This window comes from Sapajus apella, unplaced genomic scaffold (assembly GCF_009761245.1).
Source record: "Sapajus apella isolate SASKATOON/1434 unplaced genomic scaffold, GSC_monkey_1.0 scaffold175, whole genome shotgun sequence".
NCBI lineage: Eukaryota > Metazoa > Chordata > Mammalia > Primates > Cebidae > Sapajus > Sapajus apella.
Genome location: NW_022437115.1, coordinates 1023358 through 1041480, shown reverse-complemented (window position 1 = coordinate 1041480; position 18123 = coordinate 1023358). Strand labels below are relative to the sequence as shown.

The 18123-nt window shown below is 51.2% G+C and overlaps 1 protein-coding gene across 3 annotated transcripts in view; it reads right to left on the bottom strand.

Moving 5' to 3' along the window:
- Positions 1-18123, bottom strand: part of LOC116542923 (ATP-binding cassette sub-family A member 3) — a 71808-nt gene that overhangs the window by 23192 nt on the left and 30493 nt on the right. For all 3 annotated transcript variants that reach the window (XM_032268149.1, XM_032268150.1, XM_032268151.1), the window contains 10 exons: positions 17380-17496; positions 17004-17124; positions 10862-11035; positions 7635-7816; positions 4173-4316; positions 3574-3703; positions 2748-2902; positions 2353-2508; positions 1882-2092; positions 118-268 (listed from right to left, as the gene is read on the bottom strand). In XM_032268149.1, the coding sequence (XP_032124040.1) occupies positions 118-268; positions 1882-2092; positions 2353-2508; positions 2748-2902; positions 3574-3703; positions 4173-4316; positions 7635-7816; positions 10862-11035; positions 17004-17124; positions 17380-17496 (1541 nt within the window). The remainder of the gene's footprint in view (positions 1-117; positions 269-1881; positions 2093-2352; positions 2509-2747; positions 2903-3573; positions 3704-4172; positions 4317-7634; positions 7817-10861; positions 11036-17003; positions 17125-17379; positions 17497-18123) is intronic.

Sequence of the window (18123 nt, the reverse complement as noted above, 5' to 3'; positions counted from 1 at the left end):
CCGGGGGGTGCACCTGTGTGTATCTGTGAGTGTTCTCCCCGGGAGGCGTACCTGTGTGCACCCTCTCTGGGGGGTGCACCTGTGTGTACCTGTGAGTGTTCTCCCTGGGAGGCGTACCTGTGAGTGCTCTCTCTGGGAAGGATGAAGGACAGCTCAGCCCCGGCGCTGCTCTCCAGCGTGGCATTGGGGACGTGGTGATGGACCAGCTGGGAGATACCTTCGGGGTTGCAGTGTGGCTCCTTCACCAGCGTCATGTGGTAGCCAGCACCTGGAACATAAGGCCACGTGTGAGCCCTCTGGCTGATCCCTCAGGTCTCTTCATGCTCACACAGGGGTCTCTGGGGCTCACACCAGGCAGGCTGGTGGGAAGGATGCCAGAGAACCAGTGGTGGGCAGCTGAAGCAGAATGAATACGTTTCGGAGCTCCCAGAGCTGTCCTGAAGGTCTCGCCTCCTGCTCCCTCTGGGAAGAGCTGCTGGGGATCTGGGGTGCTGAGCACTGTCAGGGGCACCTGCTGGAAGGTGGAGTCTCCACCTAACTGTATAAGCAACAGGAAAGGATATCAGCAGCAGTGACAGCACACGCGTGAGGGATTCTGTCTTGTGAGGTTAACACTGATGGTTATGGTACGATTCTAGGAAGAGATCGTCAGCAGGAACAGAAGCCAGGGCTACTGGCTATGAGACCACACTGCACAGCACTATCAGAGACAGCATCTCACCTCTTCCCCAGTGTCACTGTGTGGAAGATGGGATTCCATGTCCTTTTTTTTTTTTTTTTTTTTTAGATGGGGTCTTGCTCTGTCACCCAGTTTGGAGTGCAGTGGTGCAGTCTTGGCTCACTATAACTTCTGCCTCCTTGGTTGAAGTGATTCTCCTGCCTCAGCCTCCAGAGTAGCTGGGACTGCAGGCGTGCACCACAACACCAGGCTAATTTTTTATATTTTTGGTAGAGACAGGGTTTTACCATGTTGGCCAGGCTGGTCTTGAACTCCTAACTTCAAGTGATCCGCCTGCCTCGGCCTCCCAAAGTGCTGGGATTACAGGCGTGAGTCACTGCACCTGGCCCAATGTCCTCTTTAGAGACAAGGATGCTGGGCCCTGGAAGAGCAATGGCTCTGCCAACTGGGCAGCTGGGCAGGAACTGGCTGGTGAAACTCTCAGAGGTCGTGGCAGACAGTTCTTTGTCCCCTAAGGCCTGTTCTCCTCCCTCCTGGTAACAAAAACCCGGTGTCTTGGCTTAGCATGTGGCTACTCAGGACATAGGCCATCCCCTCCAACCTGCTGCCGACCACAATGGGTCACCACTCAGTCACCAGGGCTGCCTGCGTGCTGGCCCCAGGGAAGCCAGCAGAGGAGGGGCACGTACTTGGGGGGTGTCCTAAGGGGAGGAGGGCTCCTGTGTCTTTGCTCCAGTCCCTGTTGGAATGTGGGGGAGGCTGGCACACCCAATCACACAGGACCAGGAGATGAACTTGAGAGAAAAGCCACAGTCGCACAGTCAGAGGGCCAGGTCCAGATCCTGCTAGGCCCCGCCAGCCCCGGCCATACTGTGAGCTGCTCTCACATAGGAGCTGCCATGTTGATGTGTGTGTTGGGCTCTCCAAGGGCACTGCTGCTCCTGGTGGCCCTGGGCTTGGCCTCTGTTCTTTTGGTCACGGTTTAACCACATCCTAACCAAACAGATTTTCAGCTCCATTCCCTGCCTCTTCCCTCTCACAAGCACCCCCCTGCCCAGCTGGGCTCTCCACCCAGAGGCAACAGACAGAAGATATAGAGAAGGCCACCCCTGCCTGATCTCAGGGCCGTTCATGAAGGCAGCAGTCATTCCCTCAGCACAGCAGCCAGGACACTGACCCTGTGGCGGCCTGGCCCCGCTCACCGTATTTCTGCTTGAGGAACAGCGGGGACCCGCAGCACTGCAGCTCCCCCTTGGCCATGATGGCGATGCGATCTCCCAGCAGGTCAGCCTCATCCATGAAGTGGGTGGTCAGCACGATGGTGCGGTCACGTTTCTGCTGCTGAAGAAGGTCCCAGATGGCCCTCCTGGAGATGGCGTCCATGCCCGAAGTGGGCTCGTCCAGCATCAGCACCTGCAAAGGAGAGACACAGCCTCGTGACGATGGTAGAGTCATCTCCCAGGGCGAGCCATGCCTCAGGGAGCACCACACCCAGGCTGAGGCTGGCCTTGCGGGAGGCCCCATCAAGGGGTTCGAGGAGCCAGCTCGAGTCCTCCAAAGATGGTGATGGCCTTGTCTGGGACGTCAAGGGCCAAGGTGCCTGGGCCATGGCGGAAGGGCCAGCCCAGGCCGAGCAGGAGGGGAGCCCACTGCCTCCAGTCCCGCTGCCACACCTTGGAGCCTGCGATGAGCGCAATGCCGATGGAGAGCTTGCGCCTCATGCCCCCACTCAGGAAGCGGCTCGGTGAGTTCCACTTGTCCTCTAGGCCGAGGGTGTGCAGCATCTGCTTGACTTCTTCAGGGCATTTCTGGCGCGACAGGCCCTTCAGCTGCAATGACACGGGACATGGGAGATGCAGAGCTCCTGACGGGAGGCTGGCCCCAGCCAGTGAGCTCTTGGAGAGAGAACCCTCCTCTTGATATGGTTGGACTCAGAACCCTGGCTCCTGCCCTCCCTGCTCCCTTCCTCCAGTTTAAATCCTCAGAAGAGATCGGGGCACCTGGCCTGCCCCGGAAACCCAAGCATATCAGCAGAAACACCCTTTGCACACCCCTGGCCCCAACTCACCTGGGCATAGAAATAAAGGTGCTCTGCAACTGTCAAGCTGTCAAACAGGATGTCGTGCTGCGGGCACAGGCCCAGGCTCCTCCGGATCTGAACCATGTCTTGGGAAATTTCATACCCGCTGATATATGCCCGTCCACTGGTAGGGGGAAAGAGACCTGGGGCCCAGTGGGAGACCCCACGTTCAGCATGAAGTTCCTACTCCTCAGCCGCAGGGGTAACGACCCCCATCCTGTCTGTCTACCTTAATTTCCCCTGAGGACCCTGCCCATGAGAGGGCCAGGAACCCTGTTCCCACCAGGGTGGGCTTCGTCTGGGCCAGTGGGAGAAAGCAGCGGCATGGGAACAGCCCTGCCACGGGACGCACAGTGGTCATGGAGGAGAAACCCACAGCACACAAACACACAGGTGAGTCACCACACTCAGCCCTGCCCCAGGTCCCAGCCTGTGTCACTGCCAGATGCCTTAGTGCTGGGGGAAGACTGAGTGAAACACCAGCTGGGGAGGGGGGTGTGCTGCACAGGGGATGGCTCTCAGAGTGGGGGTTGGTGACAGAATTAGCACGGGGTGGACCTGCTCCTGTGTGGCGTCATTTGTTTTTACTGACCCCGTCAAGCTCGGGCATTCACAGACAGAGGCGGTGAGGAGAGCAGGAGTCCCTGGGGGTCTCCCTGCATGTTGCACTGGGCTTACGGGGCTGAGGCACATCTCTTGCTGCTGTGGGGGAAGGCCTGAAAGCCCCATGGGGGAGTGAGGCAGGGGTGGTGCTGAGAACATGTTGAAGGGGGGCCTGCTGGTTGCAAGGGACATGAGGCCACCCGTCCCTCACCTGTAAGCATGGAAAGGGTGGTGGTCTTCCCGGCGCCATTGTGGCCCAGTAGGACAGTGATCTGCCCCTCATACAGGTTCAGGTTCAGGTCTCTGACGGCCGCCCGGTCCTTATTTCCCACCCTGAACACCTGCAGGAAAGGCAGAGGCTTCCCTGGGCTACCCACAGCCCCCAGGCCCACGGCGAAGGCCTCTCCTGCTCCCCTGCCCATCTAGGAAGGAGCCAAGCCCAGCGTCACCATCAGCATGCAGAGGGGAGGGATGTTTCGGGCAGATGTTCCTCCTGGCTGCTTCCCTCTGGCTTCCCCCAACCCCAACATGTCCCAGACACCCTCAGTGTCCCTGAAACACTGAGAGGCCCATGAGGCCGAGGCACTGCTGGACGACCAAGTCCGGCATCTCCCGTGAAGCTAGAGGTGTAGTCTGTGCCCTGGGGAACCGGTCAAAGGGCAGGAGGGGGTTCCTGCCCTCCTTCAGGGCAGGAGGGAACCAGCCTCAGAGGGAGCACCTGGCGGGCCGTGAGGTCTCACTGCCGTGCTGCTAAGTATTCCCTGTGGTCCGAGCAGTCCCGGCCCTCCCTGACCCCATGGGAGGCGGCACCTTGGACAGGTGCTTGATCTTGATCCCCGCTACCAGGTCCTCTGGCTCAGCTTCAAAGTACTCAGTTCTCAGTGCCTTCTCGGGGTCACTGTCTTCTTCCTCCTTCCCTGTGACCGTCCTTGGCTTCCCACACCAATAGGAGGGCTGAGAGGGAAGAAGACGGCTGTCAGTTTTCAGTTTGTTTTGTTTGTGACAAGCAAAGCAACAATCAGCGGACACACTAGATGCACACAGCCACGTTTTCGAGGCACTGCTGTGGAGAAGGCACTGCAGAGAGGCAGCCCCAGAGTGACCCTGACTTGTTTCCTCCTGGGAAAGCTCAAAGCCTCAGTTTCCTAACCTGGCAAGTGGGCACAACAGTTACACATAGGCTTGTGAAGATGAACTTGGATCCTATACAGGGGAAGGGAGTTCGTCTGCAATGAAATTTCATACAGAGAGAAGTTATCTAACGCTCCACTCCAGAGGGACGTGGGGCCAAAATGGAAAGGAAGCTGTGTCCCCATGCCACCTGGCTGTTTCCTTGCTGAAGCTCTATGTGAGCTCATGCCCATAAGCAAGAGAAGCTGAAGGTGCCGCACCTCCCTCTGCTGTGAGGAAGCCTCTTCCCGTCCTCTGTGTGGCCATCCCAGAAACAGCTCGGTGCATGGGGTAATACATAGCCACATACTTCACACACCGCCCTTGAGGACAGCCTGGTGCCTACATGGATGCAGTCAACATGGTGGTGCGGGCAAAGCACCAGGGAAAGTGAAAGCAGCAGCTTGGCAGGATCAGTGCCGGGGAAGTTGTGGGGCGGGAACTTGTTCACCTGCAGCTCCATGCCCAGTGCACTTCCGGCACCCGGAACAGCGTCTGGCACACGCCGCACTCCACTGGTTCTCAGGAACACAGCTCTCATATGTAAAGTTATTTTAAAATCAGAATGCATCTTAAATCATAAAATGCCATAGAGGAACTGTGGTATTTTTATTTTAGTGGTAGATGGAGTAACCATTACCTCTAACAATCAGTGTCATCTTAGAGTTGATGAATTATAATAGTGGACGCTTCATGAATATTTGTGGAATAAAAGAATGAAAAAGAAATGGCCTTGGTCGGATGTGGTGGCTCACGTCTGTAATCCCAGCACTTTGGGAGGCTGAGGCAGGTGGATCACCTGAGGTCAAGAGTTCTAGACCAGCCTGGCCAATGTGGGGAAACCCCATCTCTACTAAAAATACAAAAATTAGCCAGGCGTGGTGCTGCATGCCTGTAATCCCAGCTACTCAGGAGGCTGTGGCAGGAGAATTGCTTGAACCTGGGAGGTGAAGGCTGCAGTAGTTTGAAATCATGCCACTGCGTGCCAGCCTGAGCAACAAAGCTAGACTCTGACTCACAAAAAAAAAAAAAAAAAAAAAAAAAGGCCTTAACTAGCCATCGCCATCAGTAGGGAATTAGTTAAAGATATGGTGATGACCCCATAGGATGGAATACACTGTGTCACTATAAATGAAAGTGATTCTTAAAGAGGTATATGCCTAGAAATGTATTTATAAATAAAACAAAATTTGTCAATATATTTAGATAATCTAAATCTATATTTATAAATAGACAAATACATATATGTATTTAAGATATCTGAGTTGTACTGTTAGGTTTAAAAAGCAAGTTTTAAGCATTTTTTACATTACAATCCTTTTTTATTTTTTGGAGACAGGGTTTTGCTTTGTCACCAAAGTTGGTGTACAGTGGTGTGAACACTTCTCACTGCAGCCTCAACCTCATGGGCTCAAATGATCCTTCTGCCTCAGCCTCCCAAGTAGCTGGGACCACAGGCGTGTGCCGCCTGGCTAATATATATATATTTATTTATTTTTTATTATGAATTTTTTTTTGAGACAGAGTCTCATTCTGTCACCCAAGCTGGAGTGCAGTGGCTTGATCTCAGCTCACTGCAACCTCCACCTCCCATGTTCAAGTGATTCTCCTGCCTCAGCCTCCTGAGTAGCTAAAGCTACAGGCACATGCAACCACGCCCAGCTGATTTTTTGTATTTTTAGTAGAGACAGGGTTTCACTGTGTTAGGCAGGGTGGCCTCGATTTCCTGATCTTGTGATCCGCCCGCCCCAGCCTCCCAAAGTGCTGTGATTATAGGCATGATCCATCACACCCAGCCATATTTTTTTATTTTTCACTTATTTTGTAGAGATGTGGTTTAACTATGTTGCCCAGGCTGGTCTCTAACTCCTGCTCTCAAGTGCTGCTTCCACCTCAGCCTCCCAAAGTGCTGGGATTATAGACATGAATGACCGGGTCCACGCTTATCCCATTTTTTTTTTTTTTTTGAGACAGTATCTCGCTCTGCCGCCCAGGCTGGAGTGTAGTGGCACAATCTCAGCTCACTGCAACCTCTGCATACCAGGTTCAAGCAAATCTCCCTGCCTCAGCCTCCTGAGTAGCTGGGATTACAGGCGCCTGCTACCACGCCTGGCTAATTTTTTTTATTTTTTATTTTTTTGAGACGGAGTTTCACTCTTGTTGCCCAGGCTGGAGTGCAATGGTGTGACCTAAGTTCACTACAACCTCGGCCTTCTGGGTTCAGGTGATTCTTCTGCTTCAGCCTGCAGAGTAGCTGGAATTACAGGCATGTGCTCCCCATGCCCGGCTAATTTTTCTATTTTCAGTAGAGACAGGGTTTCTCCATGTTGGTCAGGCTGGTCTCAAACTCTTGATCTCAGGTGATCTGCCCGCCACAGCCTTCCAAAGTGCTGGGATTACAGGCATGGGCCACCACACCTGGCCTTTTATTTTTTATTTGTTTTTTATTTTTTTAATTAGAGACAGGGTTTCACCATGTTGGCCAAGCTGGTCTGACCTCAGGTGATCCACCCATCTTGGCTTCCCAAAGCACTGGGATTACAGATGTGAGCCATTGCACCCAAACTCTGATCCCATTTTTACAAAACAAATGAAGCTATGCTACACGTGGATCCGTAAGTACAGAGAAGGAAACTTGGTGAAGTACACACCAAATGTCAACAGTGTCCATCTCACCAGTGAGACTGAGCTATAGATTACAGGAAAGTGATCATTTTCATAAGAAGCTAGATTTTGTAGGTAGAAAACTCAGTAAGCTACTTTTTACAGGAAAAGAGGCAGGAGTTGAGGAGGCAGGCGGGCAACAGAAGCTGCATGTGTGGGTCTTGCACAGAGGGGCCACAGCAGCACCTTCTCTGCACCCCTCTGCCTCAGGCCCTGGAGTGAAAGGATTTGTCTCTGGCATGGCAGGTTTTCATCTCTATCTGAATCAATCCCAAGGGCCCTCAGGACACGCCAACCCCTGTGCACAGGGCAGGGTTCTGTGTCCCAGCCCCATGCAGGCGCTGCATGCCAGGGACTCGGAGGGATCCCTGAGCAGGCACTGGGGACACCTCTGCACTCACAGAGGCAGCAGCTCAAGAGCAGGGTGTCAGAACTCACCAAGATGAAGAAGTACCAGGGCTGAGGCACACCGAACTGCCCTGGGAAGACGGCCTCCACGTACCAGGTCACAAGGCCGTAGAGCATGGAGTCCAGCAGCAGCATCCCCAGCACCTGCCCGAAGCAGAAGTCATCGTCCACGTTGACGGGACTCAGGAGGTCTTGCCACTGGATGCCCATGCCTGGAACACACACCAAGAAAGTGGCCTGAAACTGGGCTGGCTGGGGGGCCCAGGGACCCCAAAGCCCCTGATGGCACAGGAGTGCACATTTGGCCTTGCATGGTCCCTGCTTGGCTAGCATGCCTTTTTCCTTCCGGGTTTTATAACAAACCTGATAGCTTTCTTCAAGTCTGTCAGACAACCGCAGGTAACAAAATCATTAAGTCACAGACCAGCAACAGCTTATTAACTGAACAAGACAGGCTTGCATTTAGTCTGTGACACATATGCACATATATACACTCATACACATGCACACACATCTCTGATTTGAGAATGGCCAATGTGGGTCAATGTGCATTAGTGTAAGTCTTTATTTATTGATTGCTTTTTTTGAGACAGAGTCTTGCTCTGTCACCCAGGCTGGAGTGGACTGGCACGATCTTGGCTCACTGCAACCTCTGCCTCCCAGGTTCAAATGATTCTACTGCCTCAGCCTCCCGAGTAGCTGGGATTACAGGCACATACCACCACGCCGGCTAAGTTTTGTGTTTTTAGTAGAGACGGGGTTTCACCATGTTGGCCAGGCTGGTTTTGAATTCTTGACCTCAAGCGATCCACTCACCTCAGCCTCCCAAAGTGATGGGATTACAGGCATGAGCCACCCCACGCAGCCTAGTATGTGTTTTATTTTAAACTTTAATTTTGTAGTAACAGGGGTCTTGCTATGTTGCCCAGGATGGGCTCAAACTCCTGCCTTAAGCCTTCCTCCTGCCTCGGCCATAAGTGTTTTTTAATCACAGAAATATTTCAAACGTGTAAAGCTCTCTTTAATGGAGCTCATGGTTTTCATCTTCTCTCTGGATTGCCAACATTGCTGTCCTGACAGTGCTAGGGATCTGTGTGTTCCAACACCCCGTTTGGCCAAGGACACTGATGGAAATACCGCTCCCAGCCTTGGTGAGTCTTCACTTTCAAACAAACAGATCTGTCTGTTTTAAGAAAATTCACTCTGACTGGGTGTGGTGGCTCACATCTCTAATTCTAGCACTTTGGGAGGCCAAGGCAGGAGGACTACTTGAGGCCGGGAGTTTGAGACCAGCCTGGGCAAAACAGGCAAACTGACTGGGTGTGGTGGCATGTGCCTGTGGTCCCAGCTACTCAGGAGGCGCAGGTGGGAGGATCACTTGAGCCTGAGAGGTCAGGGCTACAATGAGCTATTATCTTGGCACTGTACTCCAGCCTGGGCAATGGAGTGAGACCCTGTTTCTAAAAAAAGTTTTAAAAAGAAAGCAAAAGAACAAAGTCTACATTTTATCAACACATGACTAAACATGGAAACACATACATGTAAAAGCTAAAGTGTTAGGAGACACTGCCAAGTGAAGAAAACCATTCTAATGAAAGATAAAGCAACACTGAACACTCTTACCTCCTTCCACAGACCCAGACCTTTGCAGGCTGCTGCTAGGAACTGTATGGTGCCATGGCTTGACTGGGTCACCCAAATTCATATGTTGGAGACTTGACCCCCGATGCAGCAGTGTTGGGAGGGGGCCTAGCTAGAGGCTCTCAGGCCAGGTTTGGTGCCCACTGTGGGCCTTGCAGAATGAGAGCCCATAGGCCAAGGCAGACCAAGGAAGTGTTTTACTTAATTTAATTTCATAAAAATTAAGAAAAGAAGTGAGTCGTGATGGTGCCACTGCACTTCAGGCTGGGTGAACTCAGTGAGACCCTGTCTCAAAAAACAAGCCAGAAAAGAAAAAAGCACTGTAGTTTATCACTTGTTTCTCTCTTAGGCCTCTCTGCCACCATCACCAATCAATGTAGGTGGCACTGGGAAGATGCTAATTCTTATTTATTTTTTTGACGGAGTCTAGTTCTGTCACTCAGGCTGGAGTGCAGTGGCACAATCTTGGCTCACTGCAACCTCCATCTCCCAGGTTCACGCGATTCTCCTGTCTCAGCCTCCCAAGTAGCTGGGATTACAGGTGCCTGCCACCATGCCTGGCTAATCTTTGTATTTTTAGTAGAGACGGGGTTTCGCTGTGTTGGCCAGGCTAGTCTCGATCTCCTGACCTCGTGATCCGCCTGCCTCAGCCTCCCAAAGTGCTTGGATTACAAGTGTGAGCCACCATGCCGGAAGATGCTAATTCTACCCTCTATCTAGAGCAGTGGTTGATCAAAAGTCCTCAAAACCCTGATGGGCACAGTGGCTCATGTCTGTAATCCTAGCACTTCAGAAGGTGGAGAACAGATCATCTGAGGTCAGGAGTTCGAGACCAGCCTGGCCAACATGGTGAAACCCCTTCTCTACTAAAAATATAAAAAAAATAAGGTGGGCATGGTGGTGGACACCTGCGGTCCTAGGTACTCAGGAGGCAAAAGTGGGAGGATCGCCTGAACCTGGGAGGCAGACGTTGCAGTGAGGCAAGACTGCACCACTGCACTCCAGCCTGGGCAACAGAGCAAGACTCAGTCTCAAAAAAAAAAAAAAAAGTCCTCAAAACTCACAGACTCTGAGATCTCTGGTATAATAATTTTCAATGTCTCAGGAAGCTGGAAGAGGCCAGGTAGGATGTCTCACGCCTGTAATACTGGCTATTTAGGAGGACTGCTTGAGGCCAGGAGTTTGAGACCAGGCTGAGCAACACAGTGAGATCCCATCTCTATAAAATATTTAAAAACTAAAAAAAAAAAAAACAAAAAACAAAAAAACCGGAAAGAGGCTCAGATCACTAAATCAGATCCCTCCATCAGACAAGATGTGTGTGTGTGCTGGTGGATGATCCAACCCTCTTGTCCTCTGAGCATTGGGCTTCTTCGGCCCACTGCCCTGTGGCCCCATCACCTCCCATTCTGCCATGAAGCTGAGCTTCCCTCCACCGGGGACATGGCCGGCTCCCAGCGCACACTCAGCGCTGTCTGTGGATGCTGTGGGCTTCAGTGGTCCCAACTGTCTGCCGACCGTCTCAGGTGCAGCCTTGCTGCTGGCGGCTCCTGTGGCTAGATGCTCTCAAAGGTGACTGATTTGGCAAGGAAAGCCTGGGTAAGGCAAACACTCACCTTTCGCCTCAAATTTTCCAATGAGCTGGGCTCCCATTGCCATGGCGACGTTGGACAGGAGGCAGGAGCAGAGCTTCTGTCTCAGAGTCATCCAGTTGTACCGAGGGGCCACAAAGAAGTAGGGGATGTAGGTGAAGAAATAGAGGAAGCCGCCGAAGGCTGCCGCCATGTTGGCTGCAGGTAGAGAAAGACCCGGGGGGCGTGAGTGTCGGCGCCTTCAGAAGGGGCTTGGGCCCCTGGAGATACAGGGAACCCCTCCTCCTGGGGCTAAGCCATCCAACCTGCTACCAGCAGCTGCCATCCACAAGAGACACAAGCCCTGGCACTGGGGGATACCAGGTGTGGCTGGCAGCCTCTTCTCCAAGTGGTGCCCCATCCCAGGGACCCCCACACCAATACCTCCAGCCCCTCCTCTACCTCCCATCCAGCTGCCTTCTTGACATTGCACACCTGAGGTGGCTGATCCCCAACCCCTGATTTCCACCCTAAGCCCTACTTCTGCCTGGACTTCCCGACGTCTCATTCATTCATTCATTCAATCGTCAGATACTCACTGAGCACTCTGTTCCAGGCATGAGGGAGGCAACCCACATAAAACAACAGAGAAAACCCTTCCCCTCCCTCTCCTGGAATCTACTAGGGTGACAGAGAGCAATGTCTGCTCAATGGAGACACACGATGGACCTTGGGGAGGTGTAGGATGGGAGAAGAGGCTCCTACGGGCCAGGAAGGCTTTGAGAAGGTTACCCACGAGAAGGACCCAGAAGAGGTGGGTGAGTGTGTTACGGAGGTGTGGAGAGATCTGCATGTTTTCTGTCCATGCCAGCAGTGCTCTCTTTTTGTTTTTTTTTCTCCTTTTGAGATAGGGTCTCCCTCTGTCACCTAGGTGTGCGGTGGTGCCATCACAGCTCACTGCAGCCTCTACCTCCCGGGCCCAAGAGCTCCTCCCACCTCCGGCTAGGGAGAGTAGCTGGGACCACAGGCACACAGTACCATACCTGGCTCATTTAAAACTTTATTTTGCAGAGATGGGTCTCCCTGTTTTGTCAGGGCTAGTCTAAAGATCCTAGGCTCAAGGGATCCTCCCGCCTTGGCATCCCAAAGTATTGGGATTATAGGTCTGAACCACTGTGCCCAGCCATCAAAATCTTTGTTCTTTTTTTTTTTTTTTTTTGAGATGGAGTCTTTCTCTTGTTGCCCAGGCTGGTGGAGAGCAATGGCGTGATCTCGGTTCACCGCAACCTCTGCTTTCTGGGTTCAAGTGCTTGTCCTGCCCTCCCGAGTAGCTGGGATTATGGGCATACACCACTACACCCAGCTAATTTTTGTATTTTTAGTAGAGATGGGGTTTCTCCATGTTGATCAGGCTGGTCTCAAACTCCTGACTTCAGGGATCCACCCGCTTCGGCCTCCCAAAGTGCTGGGATTACAGGTGTGAGCCACCACACCCAGCCCTAATTGTTGGTCTTAAGACCTCTTTCTATCCCTAAAAATTATTAAGGACACCAAAGGGCTTTTTAAATGTGGGTTTTATATATATATATATATATATATCTCCATATTTATTCTACAAGAAGTTAATACTATGAACATTTAAAACTCTGTTAAATTTAAGAATAAAAGTAATAAATCCATTACAAGTTAACATAAATATTTTTATGAAAAAAAACCCCACATTCTCCACAATTTAATGAGAAGAGTGGCAGTGGTTTTTCTAATTTTTTTCTTTTTCTTTTTTTCTGAGACAGGGTCTCATTTTGTCACCCAGGCTATAGTGCAGAGGTGTGATTTCAGCTCAATGCAACCTCCACCTTCCGGGCTCAAGGAATCCTCCCACCTCAGCCTCCTGAGTAGGTGGGACTAAAGGAGTGTGCCACCATGCCCGGATAATTTTTTAAATATTTTTAGTAAAGACAGGGTTTTGTCGTGTTGCCCAGGCTGGGCTTGAACTGCTGGGCACAAGCAATCGGCCCATCTTGGCATCCCAAAGTGCTGGGATTGCAGACGTCAGTCACCGTGCTCGGCCGATTTTTTTTTTCTTTACTGGTTTTTTAACCCCCACCCCCCCACCTCTGGTACTTGAGTCAGGAACAATGTTTCACATTTTTGTAAACATCCGTAATATTAAATGACTCTATTGCCTCAGCCTCCCAAGCAGCAGGGATCTGATTTAACAGATTAAATCTGTCAAACTGTAATCTGGTTTAACAGATTACAGCTGGGTCCTCACATCTGCCTGTTTACCCTTTTGTGTTGTTTGGTTGATGTGTATGAAGAAAATCTGGCCTCACACAGCTAGACAGTTGGAAAAGTAAAGGGTATTACAGTGATTTTTGCAAGTATCTGTGGATATTCTTCTTTGATACTATGCCATTCAAGCGTCACTGAACAAGCAGTAATTCTGGAAAGCTTAGTTGCCATGAAGTAACCAATGAACTTTCTGCACTCTGTTGTCATTAACATTCATTGGCTTATCCTGCACTTTGGATTTTTTTTTTATTTTTGGAGACAGAGTCTTGCTCCATCACCGAGGGTGGAATGCAATGGCACGATCTCAGCGCACCGCAACTTCCGCCTCCCAGGTTCAAGCGATTCTTCTGCCTCAGCCTCCCAAGCAGCTGGGATTATAAGTGCCCACCTCCATGTCACACTAATATCCCAGGTACCTGGGAGGCTGAGGCAGGAGAATTGTTTGAACCCAGGAGGTAGTGTTTGCAGTGAACCAAGACTGTGCCACTACACTCCAGCCTGGGCAACAGAGTGAGACTATGTCACACAAAAAGAAGAAAGGGAGTTGTAAAAGTATAGTTAAAAAGAAGAAATTAAGAGGCTGGGTGCAGTGGCTCACATCTGTAATCTCAGCACTCTGGGAGACCAAGGTGGGAGGATCACTTGAGGTCAGGAATTTGACACCAGCCTGGCCAACATGGCAAAACCCTGTCTCTACTAAAAATACAAAAATTAGCCGGGTGTGCTGGGGGGCATCTGTAGCCCCAGCTACTCAGGAGGCTGAAGCAGGAGAATCCTTTGAACCTGGGAGGCAGAGGTTGCAGTGGGCCAATTGTGTCACTATACTCAGCCTGGGCAACAGAGAGAGACTCCATCTCAAAAAAAAAAAAAAAAAAAAAAAAAGGAATTAAGAGATGTGACGGGGCTGGGCATGGTGGCTCACACCTGTAATCCCAGCATTTAGGGAGGCCGAGGCAGGCAGATCAGAAGGTCAGGAATTTGACACCAGCCTGGCCAGCACGGCGAAACCCCACCTCTACTAATAATACAAAAAATTAGCCAGGCATGGTGGCATGTACCTGTAGTCCCAGCTACTTGAGAGGCTGAGGCAGGTGAATTACCTCAACCCAGTAGACGGAGGTTGCAGTGAGCTGAGAGCATGCCACTGCACTCCAGCCTGGGTGACAAGAGCAAGACTCCGTCTCAAAAAAAAAAAAAAAAAAAAAAAGTGAAAGCCTGAGAGATATCCCTTCACACCATTTAGGATGGCAGTTATACAAATGGCGAGGATACGGGGGACTATGGCATCCTGGGTGCTGCTGGTGGGAATGTGCAACGGTACAGACATCGTGGGAAAGACAGTCTGGCAGGTTCTCAAAAGTTAAACACGGAGCTGCCCTAGGATTTAGCAACTCCACGTCTGGGTGTACACCCGAAGAATTAAAAGCAAGGACCCACATCCAGCACAGCACACGCAAGACAGCCACAATGCAGGGACACCCAAGAGTTCGACGACGGACGAACAAGCAAACAAAATGTGGCCCATTGACATCGTGGAATATCATCTAGCCTGGAAAAGGAAGGGAATTCAGGCTACAGCACGGATGAACCTTGGAGATGCTATCTATGCTCAGTGAAAGAAGCCAGGCACAGAATATAAATGCTGTACGATTCCTCTTACACCGAGTTCCTAGATTCATCAAACTCTTAGGGACAAGAAGTAGGATGTTGGTTTCCAGGGAATGGGGGTGGGGAGTCAGTGTTTCACAGGGACTGAGTTTCATCAGGAAACATGAAAACCATTCTGGAGGTGGACATGGGGGTGGCACAAAACGATGTGAACGTGCTTAACACCACTGACCTGTATGCTTAAAATAGCCACAGCAGGCTGGGAGCAGTGAGTCACGCCTGTAATCCCAGCACTTTGGGAGGCCAAGGTGGGTGGATCATGAGGTCAGGAGATCGAGACCAGCCTGGCCAACATGGTGAAACCCCGTCTCTACTAAAAATATAAAAATTAGCCCGGTGTGGTGGTGCGCGCCTATAATCCCAGCTACTCAGGAGACTGAGGCAACAGAATTGCTTGAATCCAGGAGGTGGAGGTTGTAGTGAGCCGAGATCATGCCGTTGCACTCCAGCCTGGGCGACAGAGCAAGACTATGTCTCAAAAAAAGAAAAAAAAGAAAAAGAAAAAAGAAAAATCACACCTAGACGGATGGCAGACTTCCCACCACAATGAGTATCCGATGGCAATAAGATAACATTATAAAATTGCCAACGGAGAATACCTATCCATGGAGAACTTCATAGGCAGCTAACATATTATACAGCAGTGAGGGCAAAATAAAGACACCTTTGGATGTACAAAGTCAAAAGCATAAACCACTCACTGATGCCCACTAGGAGAACGACTCAAGGATGTGCTTCAACACAGACAAGAGTGACTCTAAAGAAGATGAGTACACGAAAATCACAGGCACATCAAATATGTTGGCAAAGTACAGGAATGTCACATAGAAAGTAACTGCTTATGATTTTTTTTTTTTTTTTTTGAGACAGGGTCCCTCTCTTGTTACCCAGGCTAGAGTGCAGTGGTACAATCTCAGCTCACTTCAACCTCCACCTCCTGGGCTCAAGCAATCCTCCCACCTCAGCCTCCCGAGTAGCTGGGACCATAGGCGTGTGCCATCGCACCTGGCTAATTTTTTTGTAGACAGGGTCTTGCCATGTTGCCCAGGCTGGTCTTAAACTCCTGGGCTCAAGTGATCCTCCTGCCTTGGCCTCATAATGCGCTGGGATTACAGGTGTGAACTACAATGTTGTCACTTATGTTTTTTTTTTTTCCCTTTCCTTTCCTTTCCTCTTTCCTTCCCTTTCCCCTTTCCCCTTTTACCTTCCCTTCCTTTCCTTCCTTCCTGGTGTGAGCTACCATGTCATCACTTCTGTCTTTTCTTTCCCCTCCCTCTCCCTCCCCCTCCCTCCCTCCCTCTCTCCTTCCGTCTCTCCCTCTCTCTTTCTCTCTTTTTCTTTCCTGACAGAGTCTTGCTCTGTTGCCAGGCTGGAATGCAGTGGCATGATTTGGCTCACTGCAACCTCCACCTCTCGGGTTCAGGCCATTCCCCTGCCTCAGCCTTCTGAGTAGCTGGAACTACTGAATCTGTACTAAAAATACAAAAAAAAAAAAAAAAAAAAAAATTAGCCAAGGGTGGTTGTGCATGCCTGTAATCCCAGCTACTGAGGAAGCTGAGGCAGGGGAAGCACTTGAACCCAGGAGGCAGAGGTTGCAGTGAGCCAAGATTGCGCCATTGCACTCCAGCCTGGGCGACAGAGTGAGACTCCATCTTAAAAAAAAACAAAACTGGGAATCTCTAGTAAGTACTTAGAGTGGTGGTGAGGTTGGAGTTATATCTGGGAAGAGGCTGGGAATACTGAATAACTTCACTTTTTGAAATTTTAGAGATAAGTAATTAAGTGACATATTAAAGGTGGTCACTAAAAAAAGAGAAATATAGCCTCTGAACCATCAGAAGCAAAGGGCACTAGAGGAGACTGTATCACCCAACAGAACGCTGGGAAGGAGAAAAAACGGGCAAAGGAAGATGACAACGAAGCGAATACACAAAATTCAGACAGGAGAAAAGACCTTCAATGTGACCATCACCGCGAGGCTCTGCGCATGGCCGGGCTCACTTTGTCCTCACTTCTGGCTCGCCTTCCCTTTGGGCTGCTAGACAGTGCTCAGCATGGCCACCCACTTGCTTGCCTTCTGTGAATTCTCCTCCTCCCAGTCCAACCTTCCCCTCATCAGCTCGACCAGGCCCCTCTCCCTTGCGATCACAGCCTCTGGGTGATTTCCACGCAGATAGCCTTTGGCCCCTCGGCAACCCCACTCTGCCCGATGACTGGGACTCACCTTTGCTGAAGAAAGTGCTGACCATAAAGCTGAAAGAGATGGTAGAGATGGCGAAGCAGAGCAGGAAGGCCAGCACCAGGGAGGGGTCACTGCGGGATAGCACGGCCACATCCGGCTTCACCTGTGGGGTGCAGGCAGGAGTTGGGTGGGGTGGGCCGGAGGGGGTGGACCAGGAGGACTCCTGAACATCCCTGGTCACAGGGACGTGGCTTCACGCCCCTGGGAGTGGGACATCTACCGTTCCTCTACCCCAAGAGGGAAAGACTCTCTCTGAAGTTGCTGACCACAGAGTTCTTCCCAAGAGGGCCCTGCTGGGGTGCCCTGGCTGCCCTGACTCTTCCCTGCTTCACCAGAGCCCCACTGACACCACACTCACCTTGACACAGAAAAGCAGAGTCATGAAGGAGGAGGCGATGAGGAGAAAGAGGAAGAACACGAGGAACCAGGCACTCCAGTGCAGCCAGCTGCTGAGCCCCATCATGCGCATGTACTCCTGGGGAGAGAAGCCGCCATGCTGCAGGGGCCCAATGCTGCCTGCCAGGATGGCATGTGCCAGGCTGGACAGCAGAAGGCCTGACTCTCACTGTCCTGGCAGCCTCCTTTCCTCACTTTTTTTTGGAGACAGGGACTCACTGTGTCACCTAGGCTGGAGTGCAATGGCACAATCATAGCTCACTGCAGCCTTGAACTCCTGGATTCAAGCGATCCTCCCATCTTACTCTCCTGAGTAGCTAGGACTACAGGTGGGTGCCACCGTGCCCGGCTCCTTTTAAACATTTTTTTTTTTTTTGTAGAGACAGGGTCTTACTATGTTGGCCAGGCTCGTCTTGCTCAAACTCCTGGGCTCAAGTGATCTACCTGCCTCAGCCTCCCAAGATGCTGGGATTACAGGCATGAGCCCCTGCAGCCCACCAGCCCTCTATTCTGTGGAGTGATTTCATACTCCCAGCTCATGCTCCCATCTTTCCGTGGTACCTGAGATTGTCCCTGCAAGCTGTGTGGTGCAGCTCGGGTCCTATGTCAGGCGCCAGGAGCCCAGCCCCTCTGGGGATGGGAAGAGACTGCTAGTTTCTTTTTTTTTTTTTTTTTTGAGACGGAGTTTCGCTCTTGTTACCCAGGT